Source organism: Falco peregrinus, chromosome 8 (genome assembly GCF_023634155.1).
Source record: "Falco peregrinus isolate bFalPer1 chromosome 8, bFalPer1.pri, whole genome shotgun sequence".
NCBI lineage: Eukaryota > Metazoa > Chordata > Aves > Falconiformes > Falconidae > Falco > Falco peregrinus.
In genome coordinates, this window is record NC_073728.1 from 14780947 (window position 1) to 14808727 (window position 27781).

General features: G+C 44.6%; 1 protein-coding gene across 6 annotated transcripts in view; it reads left to right on the forward strand.

Moving 5' to 3' along the window:
* The window catches only part of KLF7 (KLF transcription factor 7), a 112327-nt gene that overhangs the window by 16835 nt on the left and 67711 nt on the right, over positions 1–27781 (forward strand). For 5 of the 6 annotated variants that reach the window (XR_008748412.1, XR_008748411.1, XR_003554268.2 and 2 more), the window contains exon 2: positions 13868–14480. Coding sequence is in view for 3 of the 6 variants with exons in the window: in XM_055812062.1 (XP_055668037.1) it covers positions 13868–14480 (613 nt within the window). In the remaining 3 variants the exon portion in view is untranslated. Of the gene's footprint in view, positions 1–12746; positions 13752–13867; positions 14481–27781 lie in introns of those variants that run through there. The other variant, XM_027786214.2, reaches the window with a different exon arrangement.

Here is a 27781-nt window from a genome sequence, read left to right on the forward strand (position 1 = left end):
CGATGCAGCATTTCTGTGGTAGTTTTTCTTTCCAGCAATGGATGACACACCTCTCTTTGTGGCTAAAAAGGTCTTTCTCCTGGTTTTAAAGGCCATTTGCTAGTCTTGTGTTTATTATTACAGTCAGTCCTTCCTGCCATGCTGTCGGTATTTACCACACAGCCTTTAGTTTCTCTGCTATATTTTCTGTCATGCTGAGTCACCTGGCATAGGGGTGGTACCTCCGTAGCATTTTTCAAACTTGTCATGAGGCACACACAGGACCTAGTTTTTACAAAATCCTCAGATTTGCTGTTTGTGGTTAAGCAGGTCATTAGCTAGGACTGTTTTTCTTCCCCTTCCATTCTTTTACCAATTCCCAAGTTATTCACCAAGATTGTCTGAACTGTTTTTGTCAAGAGCCAAATGCAGGAAGGCTATGACTCTGGCTGGGGCAGCGATATATACCCTGTAACTAGCATTACTTCTGCCTGAATCCAAAAGCATGTAACCGAACCCCCTAATCCTCCTAGCCATTTTACAAAATTTTCTAACCATAAAGTCCTACCTTCTGTTGTTAACCACCTACATTTATGTGTCTATGCCCAGCCCCTAAAAGGAAGTGGCTTCATGGCTGCAGAAAACAGCAGAAGATGGGGATCCTGCAGTCATTAAAAACAGCATTTCTTTTTGAGAAAACCATAAAGCAGGCACTATTTCTGGGATTCTACCTGAGCTTGATCAATACTAATGAAGCAGAGCTCTCCCCAAAAAGCAGCTTGCATGGCAATGGGTAAGAGATTCTTTGTGCAATCTTAATGATTTTGAGAGAGACGTTTCCCCTGTGAATTGCTGTAGGAGTTTGCACCCCTTCCCCCACACTCAGCAGAGGGAAGAACATATGACTATCCTCATGTAAGGTAGCGCAGTGTTAATAATGCTGCTGTATTGATCAAACCGGACTACTTTGTCACCAGGGACATCAGGGAGGATTATTCTGACTTCTAAGGCTGTGCCTCCTAAAGTGTGTTTTCCAGTCTTTTCCTTAGGCGAACGAAGGGTGTGTTGTGCTTTTTGTCTTAGCCTGCAGGAGCAACGCTTTCAAAAGATTTCATGGTGTTCCACCATCCGCTGTCTCTATCATTGTTGCTCTCAGGGCTCCCACCTCATTCCCACTCAGAGCTGGACTGTCTCAAGTTCAAAAATGCATTGCGGTGAGATCCAGTTGTTTGCCCTTGGAAGGTGCCTGGAGGAGCAGCTGCTGGCTGCTGGAATGTGGATAAACACAGGGTGACGGGAACAGGAGAGGCTTCCTCTTTGCTTAGAAAGTGAGCAAAACATCAGTAAGGAGGCAGTGTAGAAGGAAAAACATGTGCAGGGTGGTTTTGTTCCCTCCGCCGGCTGATATTCATGACCTTGTTAAAAAGATCAGTCTGCTTCAGAGACTGCATGTGGTCATTTTTAAGTGTAGGGAGAAACCAAATGTGGCTTTTATTTTTCCATCTGATAAATTGCCAATTGCAGGTTTTACTTACAGAACACTCTGAGTAGTCTGAGAAGAACACGATCACCTTGATATTATATTTATGAGTAAAAATGGTATGAGGCAAAGAAAGCTCTTAGCTCTCATGTAAAGAAGACTTTTAATGCAGTTTTTGCTTCCAGGAATGCATCATTACTCGTAGCAGGGAAGGGACACATTAGCAAGCTTGACAGGAGGACTGAAATGCCTCGGGGCACTCAGGGGCTTGCAGGGGCAATTTGACATCGTGCTTCTTTGACAGGTGTCGCAAGCTTGGTGCTGGATAGTGATGGGACATCTGCAGAGTAGGGAAGGGTTAGAGACATTTGAAATGGAGGAAAACACCTGAACCTTGCTCTGATGATGGTGGGAGCACCTCCGGGGCTCTCTGAGCAGACCCCACGTGTTCAGAAGTGCTGTGATTTGTTCTGCAGGGGCTCAGAGTGGCAACCAAGTCATGAGTCATGTCTGGAAAATTCTGTCCTGAATGTGTAGGCTACCAATAGTGCCAGCCGTAGCTAAAGCAGCACGGTTTGAGTGCATTTCTCTCCCTTTTTGAGTCCCAGTTCCTGGACTGCTGGGTCTGAAGGAGATCCCTTCAGCAGCCCTGGCCACCACAAGGCATTTTGGCTCTTGCTTCAGCTCTGAAATCATGCAACTGCTTGGGAAGCACAACAGCTTGGGAAGTGCAACCACTTGGGAAGCGGAGCTGGCTGGAGGCAAAGCAGCAAAATGCTCCCAGGAATGTTCCCTGTGAAGCAGAGACTCAGCCTGTGGTCTCCTCCTCTCCCAGCATAAAGGTTACCTTCATATGTTTATAACCAAAATAAAATTGCTGCTCCTGAAAGCTGTAATTTGTATTTGGGGGAACATAATATTTGTGTTTAGCTATTACGGGGATTGTACCAAAGCACAGTGACAGAGATCTGAAGTGTTTGGGATGATGATAGCTGGCAACAGACTCCACCTTTGGGGGCTACTAAAAACAATTTAGTTAAGCAGTATCGATTGTAAACAAAATGCCAGGGAAGATTGGTTGTACTGTGAGGAAGAGGACCCCCCTCCTGCAGTGGGAGAGGCTGTCCTTCCTCAGTTCCTCCTCTTCTCCTTCCCACAAATCAAGCCAAGAGAGCCTGGCCACAGTCTTCCAAGCCGTGACACTGGAGACTTCCATCCCATCTCAGAAAGACAATAGAGGGAAGGAATGGTATACAGCCAACACACGGAGGCCGTCTTATCTTGGGAGATGTTGCATAGGCATAAATAGAGTGGAAAAGGGAAATCGGGGAAAACAGGACACTTAAGGTAAACTAACTACATTTTTTAATGTCTGAGTTGGAAATACGCCAGATAACATGTCCACTGTTGGGATTACAATGGCTACAATATGTTTCCTCTTTTCCTTGTTGGTAAGTGGGATTTGTTTGTTTCCTTTCTGGAGAGTGGTGAGGGACCGCAGTCAGTTCCTTCTAGTGCGTGTTTGGTAGTGAGCTGGAGCTGTCTATGGCAGTGTAATGGGTAAGGCTGTAGGGCTGTGAACGTGACATCTTCCAGTTCCTTGCGTCATCATTTGGGCCTTTTTGTCTCAGGGAAAAACGCAGTGTGGAGTTTCATTTGGTTTACTCATGGGGGATGCTTATGGATGGGGCCGGAAAGCCAAAGGCCTCACTTAAAGCCTCTCCGCAGCGTGGGTGCAGGCAGAAGGGATGCTAGAAGCCTTGCCAGCAGAGAGATGCCTTCATCTGGTGTCATCTCTGCAAGGTGATGCTGGGTGTTGCATTTGGTGATGTACCTGGCATTAATTTGGGAACCCTCCCAATTAATTTTAGGGGGAAAAGTGCCAAGGTAAACTTGAAGCAGGGTCTGGTGGTTTTGCACAGTATTCTCCAATACATTTCCAGGGATATTTTTCCAGGAGAAACAGAAGGTTTAACAGAGAGCGTGGAAGGGGACAGTGACTTGGCTTGACTGTGAGGCTTCTGCCCAAGTAAAGAGGGTTGTCAAGGAGATGCAGCATGAAGAAACAAGAGAAGGAAAGGGTGCTTGTAGGCAAAGATAGGCTGAGAAGAAGAGCCTCTTTGAGATCCTGGAGTCAGACAGATTGCTGAGCAGGGCTCACACAGGTCCTGTCCCATCCTCCACCTCCTTCAGGAAGGGCAGAGCTTCTCCTGGCCTCTGTTTCTGCTGATGCTTCATCACAGCCCCCAGCCCCTGCTTTTTACCAGCCTGTTTAGAGTAACAAAGTACCACCCTTTGGGCCTTTCTGCACTGTAGTCTCTGCACACTTGGGACTCTGCAGGTACCCTACAGGGCATCTCTGAAGGCATGTCACGATGGCTTATCATATAATTTGCTCCTCTAACAAAAGGCAGTCTTGTGCACAGAAGCATCTTGAATTAACCGTGGTGGCTGCTTAGATGCTGGGAAGTCGCCGTATCTTCCAGGAATACCAAGACATTGCATTCCTTCTAGGCTATTTTCTGTCTGCTTTGCTATTAATAACTTTGTCCTGAAATAGCACTTTCATATTGCAGCATATTAAAATCCATAACAACTGGGTGGGTGTCCACAGTCAACAGACCGAAGAAAGTGAGCCAGCGCAAGAGCCGTGGTTGTGTAAATTGGCTCACAGAGGTGTGCTGACTCTGAGCAGCTGGTGAGCTGACCTGCTGGGCTTTCTCAAGTCAATAAATGGCAGGGCTCTTAATGGGATCTCCCAGCTTCCTGTGCCATGCTGCAGCTGGTAGCCGTACAGCCTGCTGGAAATTGTGCTGACACATGGCTGATCTCGTGATCCTTTCAGGAGGAGTGAGCAGTGCGTGTTTGTAGCCCCATACAGTTCTGACAGCACACCTTGAGTTGCCGATGATATCCACAAAACACCCTGCCGGATCGACTTTTTGTTTGATCTAATGTGTTTTGGGGATACAGGTCTCCTCAGATGCCTGCAGGCAGCTGTCTGGGATGCTGCTGAGCAGTTGGGACAGTACTGGCAGGCACTTTACCAATGTGCTCTAGCAAATTGCTTTTAAAGAGGACCATGCTGCTTTTATTAGGGAGTGTAGAAGCCCAAGTGCACTGCCTGTGAGATTTGAGGCTGATCAAAATCCCTGGTGGCTAGGGTTTTGGAAAAAGAACCTTGGCAGAGCAGCATAGAAAAGAAAAGAAATGGAAAAACACAATTGGCTTTAGGGGAGCATCCTTTGGAGGGCACCTGGCTTTTGGGGGAGAGGCAAGTTTACCTGCAGTGGGACATTCAAGCATGAAGGCTGTTGTTTCTGTGCATAGATGATGAAAACTTTGGCCTAGAAGTGGCACAAACCATTTTTGTGAATACCTCCATACAGACTGCCCAAATAAAAATAATAAAAAAGGGGGAAAAAAGAAAGAAAAACAAGTATCAGGATGTCTGAAGTTGGTGTTGTTTTTAAATTCTTCCCATTTTTCCATTTGGGTCACATTGTTCCTAGTAAAGTAGGCAAGATTTGTAATATAAAATAACCATCTCCAGCCGTCAAAGAACATGTCAAATTCTGCTTCACATAAGCCACAAAATTAAATGGTGCTAATCAAGAGCAAAATTTCATGGAGTTTGAGTGTTGGCAAGGTCCTCAGCTGATGTAAACAGGAACCATGAAATCAGGGCTGCGCTGTGCTGATTTACCCCAGCTGAGAATCTGGTTGTGCTTCCCATCACTTTGTTTTTAGTCTGAGGTTTTTTTTTCTGAGTGCAATGGTGAAACTCGTCTTGTCTTTTCTTTTCCTTGCCCAGACTGGCATATTTATCACAGTAGCAGATGCATCTTCTTGCTCTTGTAAGATAACAAATTGCCCAAATTATTTAAAAAAAAAAAAGAAGAAGAAAAAAGCAGCAAATGGCTTTTTGTAAATGTGCTTGGACAGGTCACGTTAAAGTTTAAACTTCAGCCAAACAGCCTACTGCTCCCTGCGTGGCTGGAGGTGCACTTTGGTCCTATATGTTTATTATAATTTAGAAATGTTATAAATGCTTTTATATTCTTTTTTGTTCTGCCCTTGTTCTACAACACATTCCCCTCCTTCCTCCTGCTTCCTGTTTCCCAGACAGGTCCCCACCTCTTCCTCCCCACAGCCAAAAATAATACAAAAGGGAACACACAAAAGGCTTTTTGAGCCATGAGATGTGATAATGAATGGGCATCATGTACAGGGTAGATACAGTCGTCCCAGTGCAAAAAATGTTGATAGCACAAAATCGAGATGAGGAATTGTATGGTTTTGGGTTAGGAATTCAGTGTTATGCATCCACTTGTTTAATATGTTTTTAGGTCAGAGCAGAAGAGATGACTCACAACCCAGGACTCTTATGAAACATACCGTATGTTGAGTGTATTGATCACTTCTCCAGGTTTGATTTAATAAGCTAATTGTGAAGAATTGTGCTTATGAATGTGCTGTTGCCTGAGAGTGCACGAACACAACTGGTGTGTACATTTGTGTTGTCGGATGCTAAGGAGGAAATGTTAAGCTGTTGCTGGATGTTAATGAAACATCTCCAAAGAGTACATTTTTTCATTCATGATCCTATTCAGAGTAATTACAAGGAACCCAATTCTGCTGTGTAACCCCACTGCAATACTTTGTAAGGATGAATCTTAATTGAGGATCGAGACCTAAAATATTGCTCTGCTTTGTACATTCCACAGCCATCAGCATTTGCTCTTGCATATCCATTTCCTGTGAGAAGTTTACCACACTCTGGGGCATGCTTTGAACCTGATCCTTTGATTTCAGTGGGAGCTACGACTGGCAATTCAAGGAGCTAATTGTGCCTTTTTCTATTTATGATGCTAAATTAAAGCTGGTTCCAAACCAGACAGCAACACGTGAAATACACACTTCATGAAGTTTGGAGAAAAGTTTGCAGTGAGGGCCACTGGCCAGCTCATTCAAAGCCATTCAAGGTTGTTATATAAATAAATTATCTCTTCAGAAAGATTTTGAAACACACTTAGGTTACCTATATATCATTTCTCAAATTACATGGCTACTTGCCGTCTGGACTCATGGCAGCATGCAGGGCAAGTGCTGGTGCGCAAGCACACATGGGTTTTATCATATTTTCATACTAGCACAATGGGCTGCCTGCACTTTTGAATTCTTGATTTGGCTATCCTTAATCCTTTGCTGACATTGATGCTATTTTTTGTTGTTGTGGCTGGTTGCAGATATTTTTTCTATCTTTATTAAACAGTCAAAAAACAACAAAAGCCCTCCAAAGCCCTGGTTCAGTGTTTGCAGATTTCTTTCATCCTTTTTTTTTTTTTTTTAATCTAGATGCCTATCAAATTCAGCCACGCTTAGCTGCAGTCCTTTGTTCAATATCTCACAACCAGTGCACTGAAATTCTGTATGCTTAGAGCCCAAATACCACAGATTTTTAGTGAACAGATTTAACTTGTCCATTTAAAAGAATATTTGGTAGATAAGATATATTTCATTATCACTAAGTTTGGGAGCAAATCTTGATTTTTGACTCCTTGATTTTTAACTCCTTGGAGTTATGGGTTCAGACACTTTCTGTTTGAAACGTTAGTTTTACCACCTATTTCTGCTGGTGAAAATTTATGACAAAATTGGTTTTGATCCTTTGAGCTTTAGGGGCTGATTAAAATCTTTGATAACCCTGGTTGCATCATGCCCCAGAGCAACAGGAAAATGGCTTGTGTTTATATGAAGGTAGTGATTCTGTCGTAAGTAAATCAGTTGAATTTTTTTACCTTAAAATGTATCTTTTCTGAATGTGGTTGAGGCTTCTGATTTCAGCACCATTTATGCTCTGAAGAAAAATGCTGTGGAGAACATCCAGGGAGAAGGCCATCTGGGTCATGGTGGGAGAGTGTTCATTGAGAGTGCTGTTGTGCATGAATAACAGTGAATGGGCTGGTTTGGCTAAATACATTTCCTGGAAAGTTCATTCTTTGGGCTGAGACCAAGGGGGAAAATGGGCACAGGCCATTATTATATTGAAGAAATTTGCTAACAGGGGCTTGAGTCCTGTGTAGCATACTTAAGCGTTAATAGAGCTGTCCATTGTAGACTCTGGGGGCTGGTGAGGCCCATCCAGCCAGTGTTGGAGTGGACTAGCCTGGCAGCTCAGGCGTATGGTGAAGTTACCACAGGAAAACAAGTCTTTGCCTATCAGATTGTCTTTGCTGACTATCTGTGTGCTGCTTTTTGCTTTTGGCAAAAGCCTGTTTGTTGAGTATATAGTTAACTTGATTTGCTTCACATATACAAGAGATTAAGAACATGCATGCAGATTTTTACCACGAGTTAGCTGTCATTAAGTGTCATCATCTTGTACCTGAAAAGTGGTTTTAGCTGTCTTTTTTTTTCCCCGTGAACTATGTAATACATAGTGAGGTGTGCTGGCACATGACTAAGAGTTTTGTCTTAAATCTTTTGCAATAGAAATTATTAGCTATTGCCTGAAACTTTTTCTTACTATTCATTCATTTCAGACTGTGGTTTTCACATTTTCCCAAGTGTATTTTGCAAAACTACTTATTTTAATACTAAAATTCTGTTTATTTTATGCTGTCCCAAATGCTAAGCTTCTGATGTGCTACAGCTTTTTGACAACTAGCAACTGCCCAACAGAGGCTGCCAAGAGGAAAAGCTGGAGGTTTTGGCAGCTGGGTGGGAACAGATGACAGTCTTGGAATAGATGGGCAAGAGTATTGGGTTTTGTTGTTGTTCAGGAAGTAATGAAGGCTTTTTGCAGTGGAAAGAAGATGCGTCTTTCAAACCTTGTTTTAGAGTTAAGGACAAAAATAGCATGGCATTTCAGGGAGGGCAGGTGAGTTTTGAATCTCTTATTCCTCCTCAGGGCTGCCCCACAATACCCAGTTCAATATCTACCTCTGGCATCAGCAATGCAACTGCCACTGTAGCTCAAAGCTTTCGCTGTTCTGCTGAAGAATGAAATACTGATGCCGTGTGCTGGACCTGCTGCCACTGTTTGCTGTGAGCTTGAGTGAACTGTGGTGGCACTGACCTTAGAATTAGTGTTTTGGGTTGCCTTCAGGTTGGTGATGCTTTCTCTTCCTTTGCAGTCTTAATTTAAAGATGAGGCTCCTTTTTTACATGACAGTGGAAAGCAATGGGGTCATGATGGAGGCTGGAATTTGACCTTCACTATTGCATGTATAATTCCACTTTGCTCATATAAATTATGCTGCAAAGAGAGTCCTTACAAGTGCTGTAAACTAGTAGATCAGACCTGCTTGTCAACCACATTCAACATTTTCATTCTCTGTCACAGCCTGATCTAACTTAATTAGGTTTTGGATAACTTCCAAGATCGGTGCTTGATGTCCAATTATATCTGCAGTGAAATGGCACTTAGAAGTAACTAGCACTTCCAGATAAGAACTTCCCATGATCTGCTAGAAAAATCCAAATCAAGATGTTACAAAATACCTCAGCATCAATAAAACAGAGAAACCTAGTGAACATGTTGATAAGGTGTCTTCCCTGACTTTCTGTCCTTGAATAATTTTAAGTGTTTGGGCTTTGTTTTATCTTTGGCAGAATTTTGATGTTGCCACATAGTCTTCAGCTGTGCAAAATGCCCAGGAGTCTGAGTGCTGTAAAGACTTCACAGCACAGGCAGGTGCTTCTGAAGTGATCTGTGATTTTTCAAGAGCCTGTACGTATGGATCAAATCCTGATACATAATGTGGCTGCCGATCAAGACCAGTTCTTTGCAGTTCATTGGAGCAAGTTTACGTTTATATGCCGGGAACTGAGAGTTTGTGTTAGGTCATCAGTTGGAATTAGGTTTACCAGAGCTGTCTGAACCTGAACCCAGATGCCAAACTTGTGTCCCGGCAGAGGCCTCTGGCCTACGGGCATATCTTTCCCCCATCATTCTCTAAAGGGGAGACAGAGACATCAGGTACCTGCACTTCCTTGAGGCTTGGCACATTGATGGCAGTGGTGGTCCCAGTTAGAGCCTTCCTGCTGGTTGCTCTTGGGGGAGAGTGGAGTCAAACATCAGCATCCTGAGTGGTGACTCCAGCTCCTTCGTATCTGGATTTTGAACATTCTGCGTTGCACTTTAACCTCAACAGCTGGCAAGCAGCCTGAAACTTAGGCTCTCTGAGCCAAACCAAGTACCTGCAAGAGGGTTTTGTCTTCTTGTTGCATTTAGTAGCAGCACTGTCTTGATTTCTGCTGGCTGCAGAATTAGGTGAGTGCTAAGCTCTGCTGAAAATGGTACACATGTATCACATCTCTACTATCGGAGGCACACACTGGGTTTCTCCTGCTTTATATTTCATAGCGGTGAGCATACTCAATGTGTTTGGTAAATAATCTTTACTTTCACTAGATGGGCTTTAGATGTGCTCCAGAGGTAAGAATAAGGTAGATTAGAGGTCATACTTTTCTGAATTGACAGACATACTGAACACTGAATTTCCCTGCATCAGTGCTACTGCAGACTTTGAAAGGACAAGAAGTAGGTCCTTACCAGGCATAGGACAGCACTACAGTGGCTGTCTTCTGCTGTCTGAAGGATCTGGTGCTGCGCATGGAAGTGTCGTGGTGTGCAGTTTACATGTATTCTGCTGCTGTATGTGCCTCAGAGGACTGAGATGGTAGTATAATGTGGGGAGCAAAGGGGTGTTGAGTTACCGCCGTGTAGGCAGGAAACACACATCGTTTCTTGCAGGTGGTGGAAATGTGTTGCTGCTGGGAAAGTACGCCTTTTTGCAATTGTATCCAAAATTGTAAAATTAGACTGAGGCCTTGTTGACATTGTCCACATGCCAGACTGCCATCCTTTTCTAGCTGGCTTTCTGCAAGTATGTGGGGTCTCGCAAAGTCACATCCTATTATTTGTCAGCCATGAATCATCATTTCTTTTAACTGGCTAAATTGAGGCACAAGGTGCAAGGAGAATGACCCTTGTTAATGGGGGCAGATGGGTTGAAGTAGTGGGTCACTTTTTATCCTTAGCCTGTGAAACCGGCTTGACAGCAAACAGCACTTATGGATCTTCTCATGTTCCTGAAGGGGGCCGTTGTCTTCTTCCCATTGCAGTTTTTGAAGTCTTTATTGCTGTAAATCCTACAGGCACTGGGGAAGAAAGTTTAATACCCACCAAGTTGCCTGCAATGTAGCAAACAAAGAAGAATCAAAACTTAATGTCACATGTGACATGTATTACATCCATTACACAGAGTCTCCCCCCTCACGCGTGAGTGGTTAAGGAGAAGCTGGACATCCAACAGAACTATGACAAAAGCATGACAATAGCAGTTTGCTCCTGTTTTAAGTATCCTTGGACCATTTTCCTACCAGGCTGGCAGTGGAAGTCGGAGATCTGCAGGAGTTCACCATCATCTGAATCCAACAGTTTGGGTTCGTATGCCTGTGGATAGCGGTCAATATCCTGCTGCTCGCACAAAACATCGGTAGTTTTGATGCGCTTGCTAGCAAATAACTTTGTGGAAATGGAGATCAGAAGAACTCTCATGCCCCTCCTGATGGTCCACTGGCCTGGAGTGGGGACCTTAGTGGTCTCAACCTGACTGGTTTCTCCAGGTCAGAGCTCAAGACGAAGGGCTTAGCTGACCTAAAAATTGTCTTGCCAGGGCAGGAGTGAAGAAAGCAGGCTGGTTTCAAAACCCTGCCTCACCGCTCCCTGGATGATTTGGGCCAGGAGAAGGGAAGGTCGCGTAAGGTACTTGGCAGGAGCCGGGACGTACATATGGGGGAAGATGCTTTGTTTCTGCCGGCAATTGCCTGCTCTGGCAAATGCAGCAGCAGGTAGGGCCCTGGCGGGGGGTAGAGGAAGGGCTGCAGCCGAAACCCCTCGCCAGGCTTTGTCTGCCATGCAGATTAGGTGGAGGGCTTTTCTGGCTGGCGTTGCTAGGCTCTTCTCCCCTATTGACTTTGTGGAGAGGCTGAGGGGGGGTGGGAGGGAGGGACTGTATTATATTGTTTCTTTGAGTTGTTTTTTTCCCCCCTCTATGGGGAGATGGGCTTGATCCACTGGTTTTGGATTTCAGAGGCAGAAGGCAAGACATGACCAGCTGGTGTCTTGAAATGGCACAGGTGCAATGGCTGCGGGAGGGGGGAGCCAGGAATAATTACAGGTTTCTGAAGCATCAGGCTTTGCCTGAAAAGGGCTCATCGAGAAACTGCTCTTTATGGAAAATTAATGGTGAAGCTGGAAAAAACTGTCAGGCCCACTATTGTTGTTGTGGGGTAGTGATGCCTTAAAGGAGCAGCACCTCCTGCTCCACTCTCCTCCCCTCCACGGGCAGCCTGGAGCCGGCACACAGCTTTCTGATCCCACAACAATTGAAATTTCATGTCACTGTCATCAGATTTAATGGCCTTGAGTCCCTGTCTCTCTCACCCCCTGCCCCCCCCTGCCTTCCACCCCCAATTTGTGATTATGCTTGCCTCTTTCCTTTGGAAGCCTTGTATTTGTTAGGCCCCTAAACCTCTTTCTGCCCCACTGGGTGAATGCTAAGTGGACCAGAAAGCCCAAATTACATGATGTGGGGAATTCAAAAGCACCGCCTCTCCTGGTGGTGGGGGTTATTCCTGAAAGACTGTAGGGCATGTTGGAAAGCTGCTCCCCAAACTTGTTAGGTTTCGTCTAGAATCCACCCCAGCTAAAGCCATTCCTCACGGCCCCAGAAATGCACTTTAAAAAGAAAACAAGGGTTGCTTAAGGCAAGTACTAACCAATAAGTGTCCCACCTTCAGGCCTGTGTGCAGACACATTGTATAGACAGTGTCATCCCTCTGAAAATAACGCACATGCTAAAGTATAGCACATCTCACTTGCATATATTGCCATTCTATTGCTTTTTGTTCAAGTCCACCTCTACAGCTCAGGTCTATAATCAACTGTTATTTTAAAAAGAAACAACAGATGACTGTCTGGCAAATTCTGTTGTGAATTCTGGAACTCATCCCACCATGTTGTATCTGCAACCAGCAGTGCTGCTTCCTGGATGCATTGAAAGTGTTATCTTGCATTACCTGGCAGCTCTTGGAGAGCTGTGAGTTGGGCCTCTTTACAGTCCTGTAGATGGGATCTTTGTACCCAGAAGGCAGGAGTCTCTGTCTCTCCCGCAGTCATAGAAAACTTTTGTTTCTTGATCAAGTACTGGACTCTCCAGGTTGAGATGTAGTTGGGTCACCAGCTCCCATAGGCTTTTGCCTAAAATCCCTTTCTTCATATCTCTAGAAGGGTTCTCTGAGGAGTGTTTTTAGAGGTTTCTAAAAAGTATTAGTTAGAATGTCTCTTTCTTCAAGTCCTGTAAAATCACAGTGGTGATATTAAACCAGCTAGCCTTTCAGGCAGCAAGAAATGAAAAATAGCACTAATAAACTCCATTAAAAGCTCCTGAAACTACAGCAAATGGTTTTCTATAAACAATAAAAGTTTATAATGTTGGTTATGGAGAACACTGGGCAGCGTGTCGGTGCCTGGAGGCTTTATTGGGGCTAACTCAGGGCACCTCATAATAAGGTACATTCAAGTAGGAGGTTCACCCCATCCTCATGCCGATGATCACTGCTGTGGAGATGCAGGAACACGTTTTTATGTGGCAGCCTCTTTGGAACTTCACCTACTTTTTAATAAGGTGCATGTGCGTGTGTTTGTGTGCAAGTCTCGTGTCTCGTTTGGAAGCCACATTTGACCAGAGTGCCAAAAACCCTCTAAAACTGGCAGTAGGTCCGTTTTTTCTGTCACATCTTTCCTTCTCTCGGGCCCTTTAAAAAAGCTGTGGTGTCACTGGAAGTTCTCTATCTCCTATCTTAAAATGCTACGCTTCAGAATTGTGCCGTTTTAGGAACAGACTGGGCCCCAGCCAACTACACTGAGTTAAATTTGGAGTGAAATTTAGTGTTTGCGAAGGAATAGGAAGCAGTTCTTTGGAGAGGTGACTTTATTTGTATGTGGCCAGGCAGTGGGGCCATTAGGATAGTTTCATATGGAAGTGACTGCTGGCCAGGTTACACTTAAAATTGGGAAGGCCCTGGTATCCATGGGGCAATGTACAGACTTTCTTGAAAATGTAGTAGATGCTTTCTGTTGTATCTTGACTTCTACCATAATTTCTCCTACTGTTTGTGGATATTCCCATACTGTGTCTTGGAGGAGCATCAAACAAGTGCCAAATCCTCATGTCTCCCAAAATGTGACAATTTCATGAGAAGGTGCTGGCATGCATGGGTAATGTCTCTGAATGGCTCTGGACCACGTTGTTCTCCTGCCCTAGGTGGGAGCTATGCTGTAATCTCTTTCTAACAGTAGTTTCTCTCCCTCCCTTCTCCCTTCCCCTCCTGCAGACATGCCTGGAGTTGGAGCGATACCTTCAGACTGAACCACGGAAGATCTCTGAGACCTTTGGTGAGGATTTGGACTGCTTCCTTCATGCCTCCTCAGGCTCAGATGCAGAGGACAATATTCGACGACTGGATCCCATCCTTCTACCAGTGGAGACAAGTACGTGTGACAAAAGTGCCGACATGGACATTATCCTCTCACGGGACAAGCTGCTGTCTGAGACATGCCTCAGCTTGCAGTCTACCAGCTCTTCCACAGAAGGCTACACAGCTGTCAACCAGGCCCAACTCAATGCAGTAACCTCATTAACGCCCCCTTCCTCTCCGGAGCTCAGCCGCCACCTTGTAAAAACCTCACAGACTCTCTCATCGGTGGATGGCACGGTGACGTTGAAACTGGTGGCCAAGAAAACTTCACTCAGCTCCGTGAAAGTGGGTGTAGCAACAGCAACCGCGGGGACGATAAAAAGCGGGCAAAGTGACAGTGAACAAGGAGGTACAGGGGCAGACGCATCCCCAGAAAACAAGAAGAGGGTTCATCGCTGTCAATTTAATGGGTGCCGGAAGGTTTATACAAAGAGCTCCCACTTAAAGGCTCACCAGAGGACTCATACAGGTACTTACGTAGGATGCTTCTTTCATCTTGTCCTCCGCCACCTAACTGTAACCATCTCCTTTTATTCTCATTTAGAAAAGAAAAAAAATAATCTCTTCTGAAAGTCCAAGCTTCTGTCTATGAAACAGGGCTGTGGAAAAATATGGTAGGCCAGCAAATGTACCCATTATTCAACAGAACAGAGTTCACTGTCTACCATTAACCTGTTGGGTTTTCGTACGTCTTGTGGGGCTTGATGCAAAGTAATTTTAGAATATCTAAGCGATGTGGGTGTATCATGCATGTTAAAACTGTGGGCATGCCAGTTTGGGTTTTCGGCACTCATTTCCCCAAGACAACTTTTAAAATGTTAATTTTAGTCAAGTGTTAATTGCTTCAAATAGAAAATAGCGTGGGTAGGTTTTTGTTGCCTTTTGTATAGGGGAAAGATAAAAATGTATTTCAGATCTGAGATATGTGGTTTAGGAGTAATGTGTGCATGAGGGAGCATGTGTGTACATCCAGACGTGTAGGTACTGAGATGCACGTACCCTTGAGATACTTACGATCTTGGACTTCTCTGGTGATAAAATGCAGTGAGAACAAATGAAAGAATGACACGGAGTTTGAAAGGAATAGTGCAGGTAGAGAAGGAGTAGGAAGTATGGAAAGATGTCAGGCTGTTGTTTTGGGTAGTATTTACTCATGTTGCATGTAAGCTCTGCTGTATAAGCTTCTTGAAGCATACCGAATTGGCTTAGGTTGGGCTGTTCAGGATCCCCGCTCTCCTGTCATTTCTTCGTAGTCCCCAATAGCTTTTCAGTTGGTATTCATTGGCAGTAATAGCCGTGCAGTTTGTGTGCGTTGCTGCTTTGTTCTAAGCTTCACATGTGATGAGAGATGATAAATTCCCATTAGCACTGTCTTATCATGTGATTATTCTTGTTTCCAGAAGGATTGCTGTAATCAGTTTTCTCAATTTTACTGTAAAATGTGTGGTCTCTTACGATAACTGTACATTTAATTCACGATCTTATCATGCAGGCAGATTCCTAGAAGCGAGGTTGTTCTTGCAAGGTAGAAAATAACACGTTGGACCAGCGCAGTAAATCAAACAAATATGTGGGTTGTTAAGAGCGCTGCATCCATCAAATACTAGGCAGCCCTGTAAAAGTTACACAGTCTGAAGTATAAATCATATTAAGACATAAAAGGCATTGGTTTTGATCTTTTTATATGGGCTTTCTAGTGCTTTTACTGGGAATAGCCACCTTGCCAGGAGTGACCTCACTTGTGATCCAGTGATTTGAAAGCCAGTTAAAGTAGTGCAGTCATTTTAAAATCTGCAACAACATGGTCAGGAGGCTTCTTGCAGTGCTGCTGTGAGGCTGGCCCCCTCCGGGGCTGTCCGGGGGACATCCCAGCCAAGGCCTTCCAGCAGGTGACAGGGCTCCCATGAAGGCACAAATACAGAGCATGAGAGTCATTGACGCGGTGGTCTTACCTGTTCGGATGTGACCCCTGCATTCCTCCTCGAGCTGGAAGTGGTGGGTCTTACACAGCTTTTCCTGATGTTAGCCAGGGGCGTGACGCAATCACCTAGGAAGGGTGAACCTGTGGAGTTTTTCTGGCTTTTTCACCCGGTAGGTGGGGATGTGGACCAGGAGTCCTGAGAGAACTTGCAAATCCCACTACTCTTTCAACACCGCTACACTTTGGAGTCAAAACATTGCAACATTTTGCATGCTTTTGAACCCAGCCTTAGGTCTGGTTGAATTTTGGAATCTTGAGGTGAAAACCTTTCCCCTCAGTAACATCAATGTGTGAAACCTTATGTTTTACTGTTAATACGTGATGAGAAACATTTCTCCCTGGCCCTGTGATACTTTGTTGAATAGCCTTAGACTGTACCTAGTGCCATTGATGTGTATGTGTCTGCCCATCCACAGCAGTGCTCAACAGGGTGAGAAAGACAAGTCCACCTTTGCTGGCAGATGGGGAAGACCTGTATCAGATGGTGAGGCTGCAGCTGCCTGGGTGCATTGCCCGCACCTCCCGCTCCCAGCACATTACCTACCGGGTTCAGCTACCCCTCTGATCTTACCAGTTAAACTGTCAGTGGTTTCACCAGCCCCTAAACTATTTACTAGTGTCTGGGAGTGTTCCTGTTTTCGTCCACCAAGTCCTCAGCAGATAGCTTCGGTTGTTAGGAAGACAAAGGATAAGAACGAATACAAACCTGGATGAGGAGCTGTCCTGTCTCTGCAGCAATATAACCACCTTGCACCTGACCATGTCCTAGCTGTGCACAGCTGTGTAGAAAGCATGTCTGCATTTTGCGATGAGGACTGGATGTAGCCTTGTTGTTAAAATACATCTTTGGTGCAGAACCTGGAGCAGGTAGGCACCTGGCTCCCATTTATCTCTGTAGAAAGCAGATTGTGTAAACAGCTTTGAATATTTACATCTTGGGAGCAGTCTGAGCGGATCGTGGGGAGGGGTGTGATGGGCTTACCTAACTAGCTTAGTTGAGTCCAAAGCACAGAGTCATTCAGAGCTCTTCGTCCTGTTTAAGTGCTCTGTTCCATTAAAAAACACTGACCACTGGATGCCTTAAATCAGAGCTGGTACAATCAAGACATTAAATCTGTTCATGCTGACCTCTGCAGTGGGGTTTCCCTGGTAGAAGAGAGGGACAGAGCGGAATAGCTATGGAAATTTGGGACTGAATTATAAATGGCAGGGCTGCATCCTTTCCCATGCACACCTTCAGGGCTAGGGACAAGGACCCTTCTCCTCCATCGGTGCTTTGTTTTTTTCACGCCTGAGCTGAGTGTGCTGTGGGTTGCAAATGCATCCAGCAGTGCCAATGGATAGTAGCCACTTGGCTTAGTCAGGGACTGAGCCAGAGGGTCTGAAATGATTGTGAGATATTTTCCTTTGGCTGGTAGTTTGTTAGTATGTCATGCAAGAGCAGTCTGCCAGCGTGGGCTCTGTGTAGAAAGGTGTGAGTGCCCTGACAGACACAGAGCTCTCAGTGTGGCGTTCACAGGCAGGGAGGCAGATGCAGGCTGGTCACCCAGCTTGCACGTGTGAAGTCCGCTTGCTGGATCAAAGGGATTTACTGCAGTGCATGAAAACAAGAAAACCATGGGCTGGGGAGCTGGCGGGTGCAAGGCGGCGGAAGGAGGTTGCATTCCTTTTGTTCGTATGTAAGACTGACCAGACAGATGCTGGCTGGTGTTCTTCGCTGCTGCATGATGAGCCAGGCTGGGCTGGAGGCAATACAGACTGACAGCAGCTTTTTAGACTGGAGATGATCTTCTCTTAGCACTTTACTTTGCTGGGTAGCCCAGAGACACTCAAATCCCACCTTGCCCTTGGTGCATCCCCGTCCCCCACATTATTTTCCTGCATCTCATTCACAAGAGAATGAGGACAGCGTTTTAAGGCCCACCAGTGGTTGAACTGGTTATGAAACCACCTTCTGGATGACCTTTGGAGAGGGAAAAACAATCATCTGTGTGGGAGAGAATTTAATCAGGAAGGGAAAGGGAAAAACATTGTCTGGATGGAAAGGGAAATGAAAGTATTTGACTGAGCTCAAAGTAAGCTGGAGCATCTAAAGCGAAGGGTGTGTAAAGTTGCCAAGAGCAGTGGTGGGACTGACTGTCAGAGGGCAGTAAAGAAGCCACTCAGGGGAGAAATAGCAGCTGGGCCTGTAAACAGGAGGAAAAGGTGAGCTGTAGGTTTGGAAAGACCGTGCTGCCAATGTGAGGATGAGGTAAAAACATCTAAAGAAGGAGCCACCAGGACTGGCACGGTAATCCAACCTTAGCACATTCTCTCACAGTTATTCATGGAGCAGACATCAGTGCAAACAATGACATTTTGTATCTTTTGCGAGACAGAAATTTTCCTCCAGCCTTCACACATGCATGGAGGTGAATTGCCAGTGTAATGGAGAATGAAGAGGGAAGGCATTTGAATGAGCCAAAATCCATGTATAGTCACCAGTACTTCCTAAATTAGAAAACGGGATATTGCTGGCAAGTGTCTGGATAAGTCTAAGGGTGGGCTGGCCTGTGACCTGTGGAAAGATTAGTCATGGGGCATGGCTGTGTCTCCCAGATCAAAGACCTCTGGAGGAGATTTCTACCTCCTGACAAAACCATTCACATCAGCCTTCCTTGCAGTATAGGGGAGGGCATGCTTGGCATGGGCAGCTTTCTGGCCAGAGGTAAGCATCACAGATAAACTGACCAGGAAATCCTGAAGATTCAGATGGTGATAACAAATGACCTATAGAGGGTTCTGCTGGGGTTTGCATTTTATGAGTTCTTTTCTTCATCCATCTAAAACCAGGATCTGATACAACCTAAGCTCAAGCCTGAGAAACAGCAGGACGGCACCTCACATCTTTGGGTTTCTAAAGTCTAAACAAGTGGGAAATACCCATGTAAATTGATGTTACGAATCTACATGTGATCTTAAGATAGCACATATTTATTTCACAGTCAGGACATCTTGTTTTAAATTACATAGTTCTTTGATCCAAAGTGCTGGGTGAGAGTAACTAAAACAAACAAATCCACCCTGCAGAAAAACAAATCACTACATTTGCAAGAAAAAGATGAGAGACACAAGAGATTAGAAAGAGCATTAATGAACAGGAAGGGTTTTGAGATGGAATTTAAAACAACAGAGAGGAGCATTCCCAAAGTGTTGGAGATAGAAGAGGCAATGTCCAGAATTTGGAAATGATTGGAAAAGACCAAACTGAGGAGAGTAAGCTGGATGATAGATAAATAATAATAATAATAATAATAATAATAATAAAAAGGAATAGTAGAAAAAATAAAGACTATCTGTGTCAGTGATACCACATGAATGTGAAGCTACGTTGCTTTATTGTATTAGTGTGATAGCACCTGTGAACAGAAAGTCAGTGAAGAGAAAGAAAAATCAAATAGCCAAGCACAGTACCAATTCTGCAGGATGCAAGATTTTGTATAATGACTTAGGGGAAAGAATTTGGGAGAACAGTATAGATAGCGTAAGAGAAATGACAGCCAAAACCCAATATTTTTTGTACAGAGACCCATGGCTTCATAGCAAGTCCCCAGTGTGCAGGGCTGCAGCCCAGCAAGGAGACACAGAAGGACATAGAGGATGCTGAAGCTCCCACGGCAGCAGCTGTAGCAATGGGTGGATTTGCCACTGGAAACAAGAACAAGGGAATTGAGGGAGGAGGGGGGTGTGAGGAAGACCTTCATTCCGGGCTGGATTTGTTTTGGGGTACAGTTGCGTTGCTAAATTGGAAAGATACGTTTTGTTGTGGGTGGGGCTGGGATTTTTTGAAATTTTATGGGTAAAAGCATAACAAGAGTTTATCAAAGCTGATTAAAATAAGCCCAGCCTGATCATGAGCTCTTTAAAATTGTCTGGTTTTGAAGCCTTTTAGCCATTTTGCAAGTTTGGAGGGGAGTGTTGTGATTTCAATGTGGAGGGCCAGAGCCTCACTTCATTATTACAGCAAGAGCTTAGGCTGAGGAAATAAGCTTCGTGAACCTCCCAGGTGGCAGGAGGACAGGCCCTGCCAAAAGCAGCCTCTGCCATTTAAAACACCAGTTTTAAATGTGGTGTTCATCCATTGCTTAGTTGCCAATACCTGAATTCTCAGTCCCATGTTTCTGCTCCACCATTTGCCAAATCAATAGCACAGGACAGTCTTACTGTTTGGGTTTGAAAATGTAAATAGGTATTGTTTGTTTGTTTGTTTGTTTGTTTGCCATGTGAGATGAGTTTTGGCACAAGCGAAACCTACAAAGTGATGTTTGCTGTCTGTTCAGCAGCTGCAGGAGGGAGAGTGCAGGCACCTCTAAGTGTTGTGGCAGGCTGCCTCAGTAAGGCACGGAGGAGCCACCTCTGGTTTGTCATCTGGTGTTTTCTTTATACCCGTCCACCCCTGAGCCCCCATAAGTTACCTGGCAAGGGGGAAAATGATGGGGGTCACAGAGAAAGACTCAAATTAAAACCCTTCAACTTGTCTTCTGCCAATTTCCCTTTGTGTTGCTGCTGTCCCATGCTGGATCCAACTGGCAGGTTGATGGCGAGAAGCTGTGATTTTCTTGTCCATTTTTTGAAAGCACTGGCACTTCTGAAATATTTGAGGTCACACCAGGCCTGACAGAGATGTGTGCTCAGATACGCTGTTTTAGGCTAAGGTGGGCTTGCTGGATGGGGTGGGTCTGAGCGGACTGGGAGAGCTGAAGTGCTCTGTGAAGGAAAAGCCAAGTGTGCTACCTCTCCTCTCAAAAGCAGGTGCTGGGTCAGGCTCTTCCTAAGCAGTGTGGGCATCTGAGTCTGGGTCACACCTGGGTGAGCAGGCAGCAGCCTGGATGGGCCGCTCCTAATCCAGAGCCTACCTTTCACACCCCATGCAGACATGGTCCCACACACCTACATACTACCAGCAGCAACTTGCAAGCAGGAGCAGATGAACTGCAAGGCTTCGTGGAAGCAGACCTAAATACAGCAGAGGCATCCATGCTTCTGTCAAGGGCAGCAGGGTCCCGAATAAAACCGCCTATGTCATGGTGCCCGCTGTATCGTACAGACCACCTGTGGGCAGGAGGACAGCCAGGCCTGCATTAGCACTAGGAATAATGGCTGAAAAAAATTACTTAAAGATAGCTAAAGGGCAAGCTTATGATGCAGAGAGTGCAGGGTAGATTTAATGAACGAAATTGTCACTTTTGAGAAAGTGTATTTGTGTCTTCAGAAAACTTCTAACACCGCTCTCAAAAGCCAGTTGGTTACCACATGTCAAGTGTTGAATGGTGATGTGCTGCAGTAGAGTGAAATGAATGAAAGACAGGGATGTCAAGTGAGGGCAGTTTCAAAGACCACTGCAGCCATTTCAGAAAGGGGAGGACGAAATACTGCGTGGGACTTGCTTTATCAACAGGTCTCTGAGAGTGACCAAAACCTTTGTGTCACTGCAGAACCAAAATCTTTCCATTGGTCAGCTTTATACATGATCAGAAGGTTTAAAAGAATTAAAACCTTTAAAACATTGCAGGCCAGTTTGCAGTCCCACAGTCTCCATTTGCAGATAGGCACCCAAATGCTGTGGTAGGCAGATTTGCTCCTAAAGATGTCTGGCCTTCAAGACCCAAGACTGAAAACTGGGGCTGCAAAAGCTGAACACTGAAAAAACATTTGCAGGCGTGTTACCTAAGGTAATGATGACAAGCATGTGTTTCGAGATAAAAGCTGATCCCCAGCTGAGTTCTGAAAGAAAGGTGTCCTCACTGTATGGCAGTGCACATTCAGAGGCTTAGCAGGGATTTATTCCTTCCTCCCGTTACGTCTGGACTCTTACCACTGACAGAGAGAACTTAACAGATTACTTAGACAATTTCGCAATGTCATTCTAGTTTTTTATGATGACCATAAGCGATCATTAGTGCACTAGAAGCTTGTATTAGTTCTTGGAAATGGATGTTACAAAAATACAGGCATGCACATCTGCACGTATTTGTGTTCAATATGTAACTGCATGGAAATGTATTATGGTTAATTTTGCATAAACTTCCATTTGGGCGTCTTCTTGTTGGTCACCTGTAACTTTGCAAAGCTTTTCCTTCTTCAGAGTGAATTTTTCCACGTTTGATCTTTTTCCAGCGTGATTACTGTTTGTTATTTTAGAAGTTGGAGGAAAAATACTTGTGTTTTAGGAGAATGTGGCATGCGTGTTTGGGAGGGGCCGGGAGAAAAGTGCTGCCTTCAGTGTTACAAGTTTACCTAAAAACTTGGCCTGTGTAATGGAAAATAGTTTTTTAGTAGGAGACTTCTATCTCTGAATTTCTCGATAAAAATTAACTTGCTATAGTCTGTTGTAAACTGACTTTCATATGTGTGGCACAGGTGACAGAATTTTATTATTAATTCTGTGCAAACCCCACAGAACCCTGAAAGTGATTCTTTTCCTGGGCTTGCTTTGGCTTTGAATATGTGTTGGGAAATGTGTTTCATCCAAAAAACCTCTTTATTTTTTAAAATTTCTCCCTGAAGATGCAGGGTCACCCAGCAACGTAATGTCATAATACATTTGTGTCCTTTTGTAGTTACACTCATCTGGTAGCATGAATGACCTGGGTGGTTTCCAGCCGGGTGCTTATACCTCCCTTAGAGCTAAGGATGGATAATCGTATGTGCCTTTTTCAAAATCCCGATGAGGAAACTTCCTAGCCAGTAAAATTAATTGTCTTTACTCGCTGCCTTGTGCTCTAGAGACCAGGCTGCTTGGTTCACCAAGGTTTGCCCAGCAGTGTTGCCAAGAGCTTTTTACAGAGCCCTGCTCAGCGTGAAGCAAGGAGCTCCTGCTCTGCTGAGCACAGCCTGCCGCCTCCAGCCCCAGGACGGGGAGAAAGCAACGGGAAGGATGGGATCTCCCTCAGAAACATCACATGCCCGCCACCGTGTACGTAGCCCTGCCCTGACACCAGGGCAGCCTTCACTGGGAGAGCTTGCCACTGTATTTTAAGCCCCAGCACACGATTTCCCGTCCGCCTCCACTCCCAAATCCAATCCAATATCTGAATGAATGAAAGCATCCTGGGTCTTCCGTCCTTCTTTTTGTTGTTGACAAAACTGGAAAACAGAGAGGAATGTGTGTTATCTTCCCTTTGTGTTTTGTCCTTGTGCTGTCTCTGCCAGTCTGCATCATTGGTTTTTTTTTGTAATCTTTCTCTGATTTTTCAGTGGCAAAAGGGAGAAAATAAAGTGATATGTAAATGGTGAAAAACATCCGCACTGTAATACTTTGAATAAGCAAACCCCCACATTCATTAACAAAAACATAAAGCAAAACCATTTTAAATGTTAGCATTTGGAAAAGGGGATGTCTGTTCTTCTTAATTATTTTTTTGTTGTTGGTTCTCGTCTGTGATACATGTGTCTTATATTTTGCCTGGAGTATTTGCCTTTATATTTTGCCTGGAATTTCTCAAAAACTCTTGGCTTAAAGTGCAGGTGTCCAAAGAGCATGTCTTTGATACGCTGCTCCGGATTATGTAAATATGCGCCACGTCCCATAAAGGGCTGTCTTCATTGTTCACCCTGTGGGATATCTTATAAAAACAAAGGCAAAAAATATATCTCGGGGTCCTAGAAAAATCTGACCTAGTGAACTGCTGAATTTTTTTCCTTTTTCTTCTGTTCCTTCGTTTGCTGCTACCTTGCCTTGCATCTTTGAGCTCACAGAGCTCCACTGAATCTGAAACTAAAAGCCCTTATTAGAGGAGATTTTTTTTAAAGTTCTTGCTGCTCCTCTGGGGACTGAAGTAATGGCAGCTTGAAGCAGTGGAGAATGTGTAATTAGGGCAAACAGCAATGCCTTGCATGATGGGGAGAAGCAGGAGGAGAGGAGGGGAAGCGTGCAACAGCCCGGCATGCACAGGCTGTTACTAGGAGACCCCGGCACTAAATGCATGAGATGCAGGGTGCTAATGGGCCAGCCCGCCTGGGTACCAACCCGCCCTGCTGCACAGCTGCTTCTGCCCCCCTGTTGCCAAGCAACTCCATCCTTATTTTTTGGGGCTTTTTCTTTTTATTTTATCACCCTGCCCCACCCCCACCCCCCTTATTCTGAAGGCTTAATTGGGTAGTTCTGCTGCCGGTGTTGCTGCTGGGTGCCCGCCTGGGCCTGCTGCTCTGCTGCTGTCCCCAAGGCCTGGGGCTGGGAGAGGGTACGCTAGTAATTAATGGCGCAGAAGCACAGATTAGGTGCCCAGGCTGGCTCTGGTGTCTGTCCCCTGGCCCTGCTCCTTGCCATCCAGGAGCTTCCTTCTGAGAGGAGTTGCAGAGAAGGGGTTGGAAAAGGGAGCAGCGTTTCTAAGGCTTTATCATTCTCGACAGTAGTCTTGCATAGACCTAGGGGGATAAAGCATGGCGTTCCTCCCCACTTCAGCGCTCAATATGTATGGCAGTGGGTATTTGTTAAATGTGTCCTCTTAAGTAGAGTAGGAAATGGAAAATTTCCATTTCTTTGCATGTTGCTACATGCTTCGCTTTTCTCTGCTTTTCAGCTAGGCAAGTGGGCTTTGTGGATGTGTGTTAGGGGTGTGTGTGTGTGTAAGATGTAAGATAATGCTGCAAAAATTAATTTCTTTTTGTGTCCTGAACGGCTACATGCTGAAGACTGCTGCTGGCTTGGTAGACAAGCTTTGGCAAGGCCCTTAGGGACTAATCTGGGGCTTTGAGGTTGTGTAGAAAGACTGATTGGACACTGGGTCTGGTTCTTAACCTCTTTTCCCCCATCTCTAATATAGACATGATCAGAGCCATCTCTGTATAAGGCCACTGCTGACCTTTTCGGATGAAAGGAGCTGTATTTGTACATTGTTCATGGAAATGTACTGCTTTTACACTTGATCATCCCTGCCCGTCTAAAAATAGGTACAACCTTCCCACATTGTGTATTTCACAATCCTGTCACATTCCTCTTCTGCCCTGTACTGTCTCCTGCCAGCTTTTCTCTTGTGCTTTGTCACCCTTTCAAAGGCTTTTCCATCTTTCCAGCAGGTGGCAAAACTGTGAATAAAATACCTTTTTTTCTTTTTTCTCTTTTTGGGTAGAAAGCGTTGGTGAGCCACTTAAGCACTGACCACTGCCCTCCCTTGCATTCCTTTGTAATAATAAAAATAATAATTAGGCTTTCTATTCGCCAACAAAAATCAATTAGGAGTATATTGAGGAATGATAGGCTCAGAAAACTATCTGAAATTGATTTTTGTAATTAGTTTTACTGGTTGAGGGGTTGCGTGCACATACGCTTAGATGTTAGCATTGATCTCCAGAGGATGTGTGTATTAAATATCCTGTTCTTTCTTTTTGCTGAAAAAACGAACTTATTAATCTTAAAAAGAGGGTGATGGTGTTGTGCGCTGAGCTGTAGCTGCTCCCTAGCTTTTCTGTAACCTCACCAGTAGAGCAGCTGCCCGAGCCATGTGATGGTAACTTGCTGAATCTAGTGTGAAAGTGAGGATATTTAACAAGCAGCAGATCTTGGGCTGATCCTCTTCTGTGCCTCATATTTGACGAAGCGTGTGTATGTAATGAGGGAGGACAGGCACGGGTGTTAAGGAGGCCTGTCCGGTTAGATGTCATTTTTTCAGGAGTCCTTAAAACCCGATGTTCTTCTACAACATGCTTCTATTAAATATCACATCGCTCTTTCCATAGGAAGAGAGGAGTGACCAGTAACATTTTCTGTTGTGCCATGTGCTGCGTGCTGATGTTCAGCTAATTGAAAGAATTATGGCTCGGCTTCATTGGTATGCTGTGTATATAGCTTGTAAAGCTCTCAGGGACCCTTGGAGATGGAGAGTGCTACATAAATATAAAATATTGTTAATGTGATGTTCCACATTAGGTGTCCCATTGTGCTGTGGCGGACTTCCGTAATAAACTGCAAAGCAAATACGAATGCCTGCCTGGCATTCCTCTGCAAGGTGATCTGGGAGCCTGCTTCTCACCAAAAACCTCACCGGCTCCTAGCATTTTTGTACAACTTCTGGCAGCACCGACAACATCCTCATGGGCACCAGCATCTGAAGGATGCCTTGGGTCATCCCACAGTGACACCACTGCTCCCTGCGACGTCATGGTGCCAGTTACCAGACTGGGAACAGCAAGTCCCAAAAGGATTTCTCAGAAAAGGTGGTGAGGAAAGTTATTAAAACACTCTCTCAAAAAGCCGGTGGCACTATTTGAGTCTTCACACATTTCTTTGCACAGCTCAGGCCCCCAGAGCTTCCTCATAGGAGAAATCCAGGCAAGAAAACTTGCATTTCATTCCTTTTTCAGTTGTAATTTGCTGTTTGTCTGGTTCTCCAGAAACACCAATTTTGGAGCAAGCACAGCTAAAGCTGTCTTTCAATGCATATTTTTAGACATTGAGGCTTTTAAAACTAGTTTCATTTTGAATAGTTTTTAAATCACATATTTTAAAAAGGAAGGAAATTATTTATGTTTCTTTCATAAAACATTTTTTTGAGGGATCCTGAAACTATACGTGACCAATTCACAGCGAATTAGACCACATGGTGATTTTTAAGGGGGTGTTTCTGTTGTTTTCTTAAAGACACTTCTTGCATGCTAGTTTCTTGTAGTTATGCAACATGATATTAAGGAGCTCTTAAAACGTAGTACAACAAATGTCTTATTTAAATGTCCTTCAAAATGTGCATACAGGCTGGATTGGGGGTTTTCCCCTCAGTTTCTTTAAGCATTTTTAGCTAAATCAGTCATACTGACAACAGAAGTCGCATGACTGCACCACGTTTTAGCACAGAGAGGTATCAGCAAGGGTTTTGACAGTGATTCTCCTCTGAAGTTCATTGGAGGACTAGGGGCTAAAACTACTTGATTATTTTACTAAGTGCACTGTAATCAATGTATGTTTGTGGTGTGTTATTTAAGATGGGGTGCAGCAGAGGGGTAAGGAAAAAGATACAGGTGGATTGGATAGTCATAATATCTTTGTTTACTTTTAATTCTGTAAAGATACGGGGTGAAATTGAAGCCTTAGTGGGCATTTTCCCAATTACTTTGATGGAGCCAGGATTTCAACCCACAGCATTGCCAACTCTGTGATCTTATCGTTGCACATCCCCAAATCTGGAGGGTTTCCTTCTTACAGTACCTGCTCTTGAAATCCAGGGAATAGCGAGCAAACTCCTTTCCCTGTATTTCATAATGAGTATTTCTAGCCTGCAGGGTTGCAAAGAGAAGTTTAAAATCATGGCCCTAGGTTAGCTACAAAGCAGAAGGCAAATCTCTAAACATTGTTGTTTTCTCCTTTAAAATCTCATTATTTCTATGGGACACTGGACTCGTGACCTTTTAATCTTTGGGGTTGGCAATAAATAATGCAGACATAAAAGCTATAATATGCCCAGCCTCCATTGTGTGCTGTAGTTTTGTGATCATGACAGTGTCCTCAGCTGATCTTGGTTATGTGCCTCTGCGTCCTGCAAGCTAGTCTTTCTACTAATCACTCTTGTCGAAGCGGTCACTGTGAGATGCCTGTAGCAAACGCTGCCTTAGTCTTTGTACAAAAGAAATATCCCCTGGACCTAGAGGGTATCTGTGTGTGGGATGTAGATGGCAAGGACAGGGGGTCTCTGGGTTTTGAGAAGAGACAGCGTCCCCGCTGCTGTGTTTTGTGAGGGAGTATTTATTGTGAAGGCTTGTATAGGGTTTACAATCCAAGTATGTGTTGGAGAGAAAACCTGATGTTCTCTGTTTTGTGC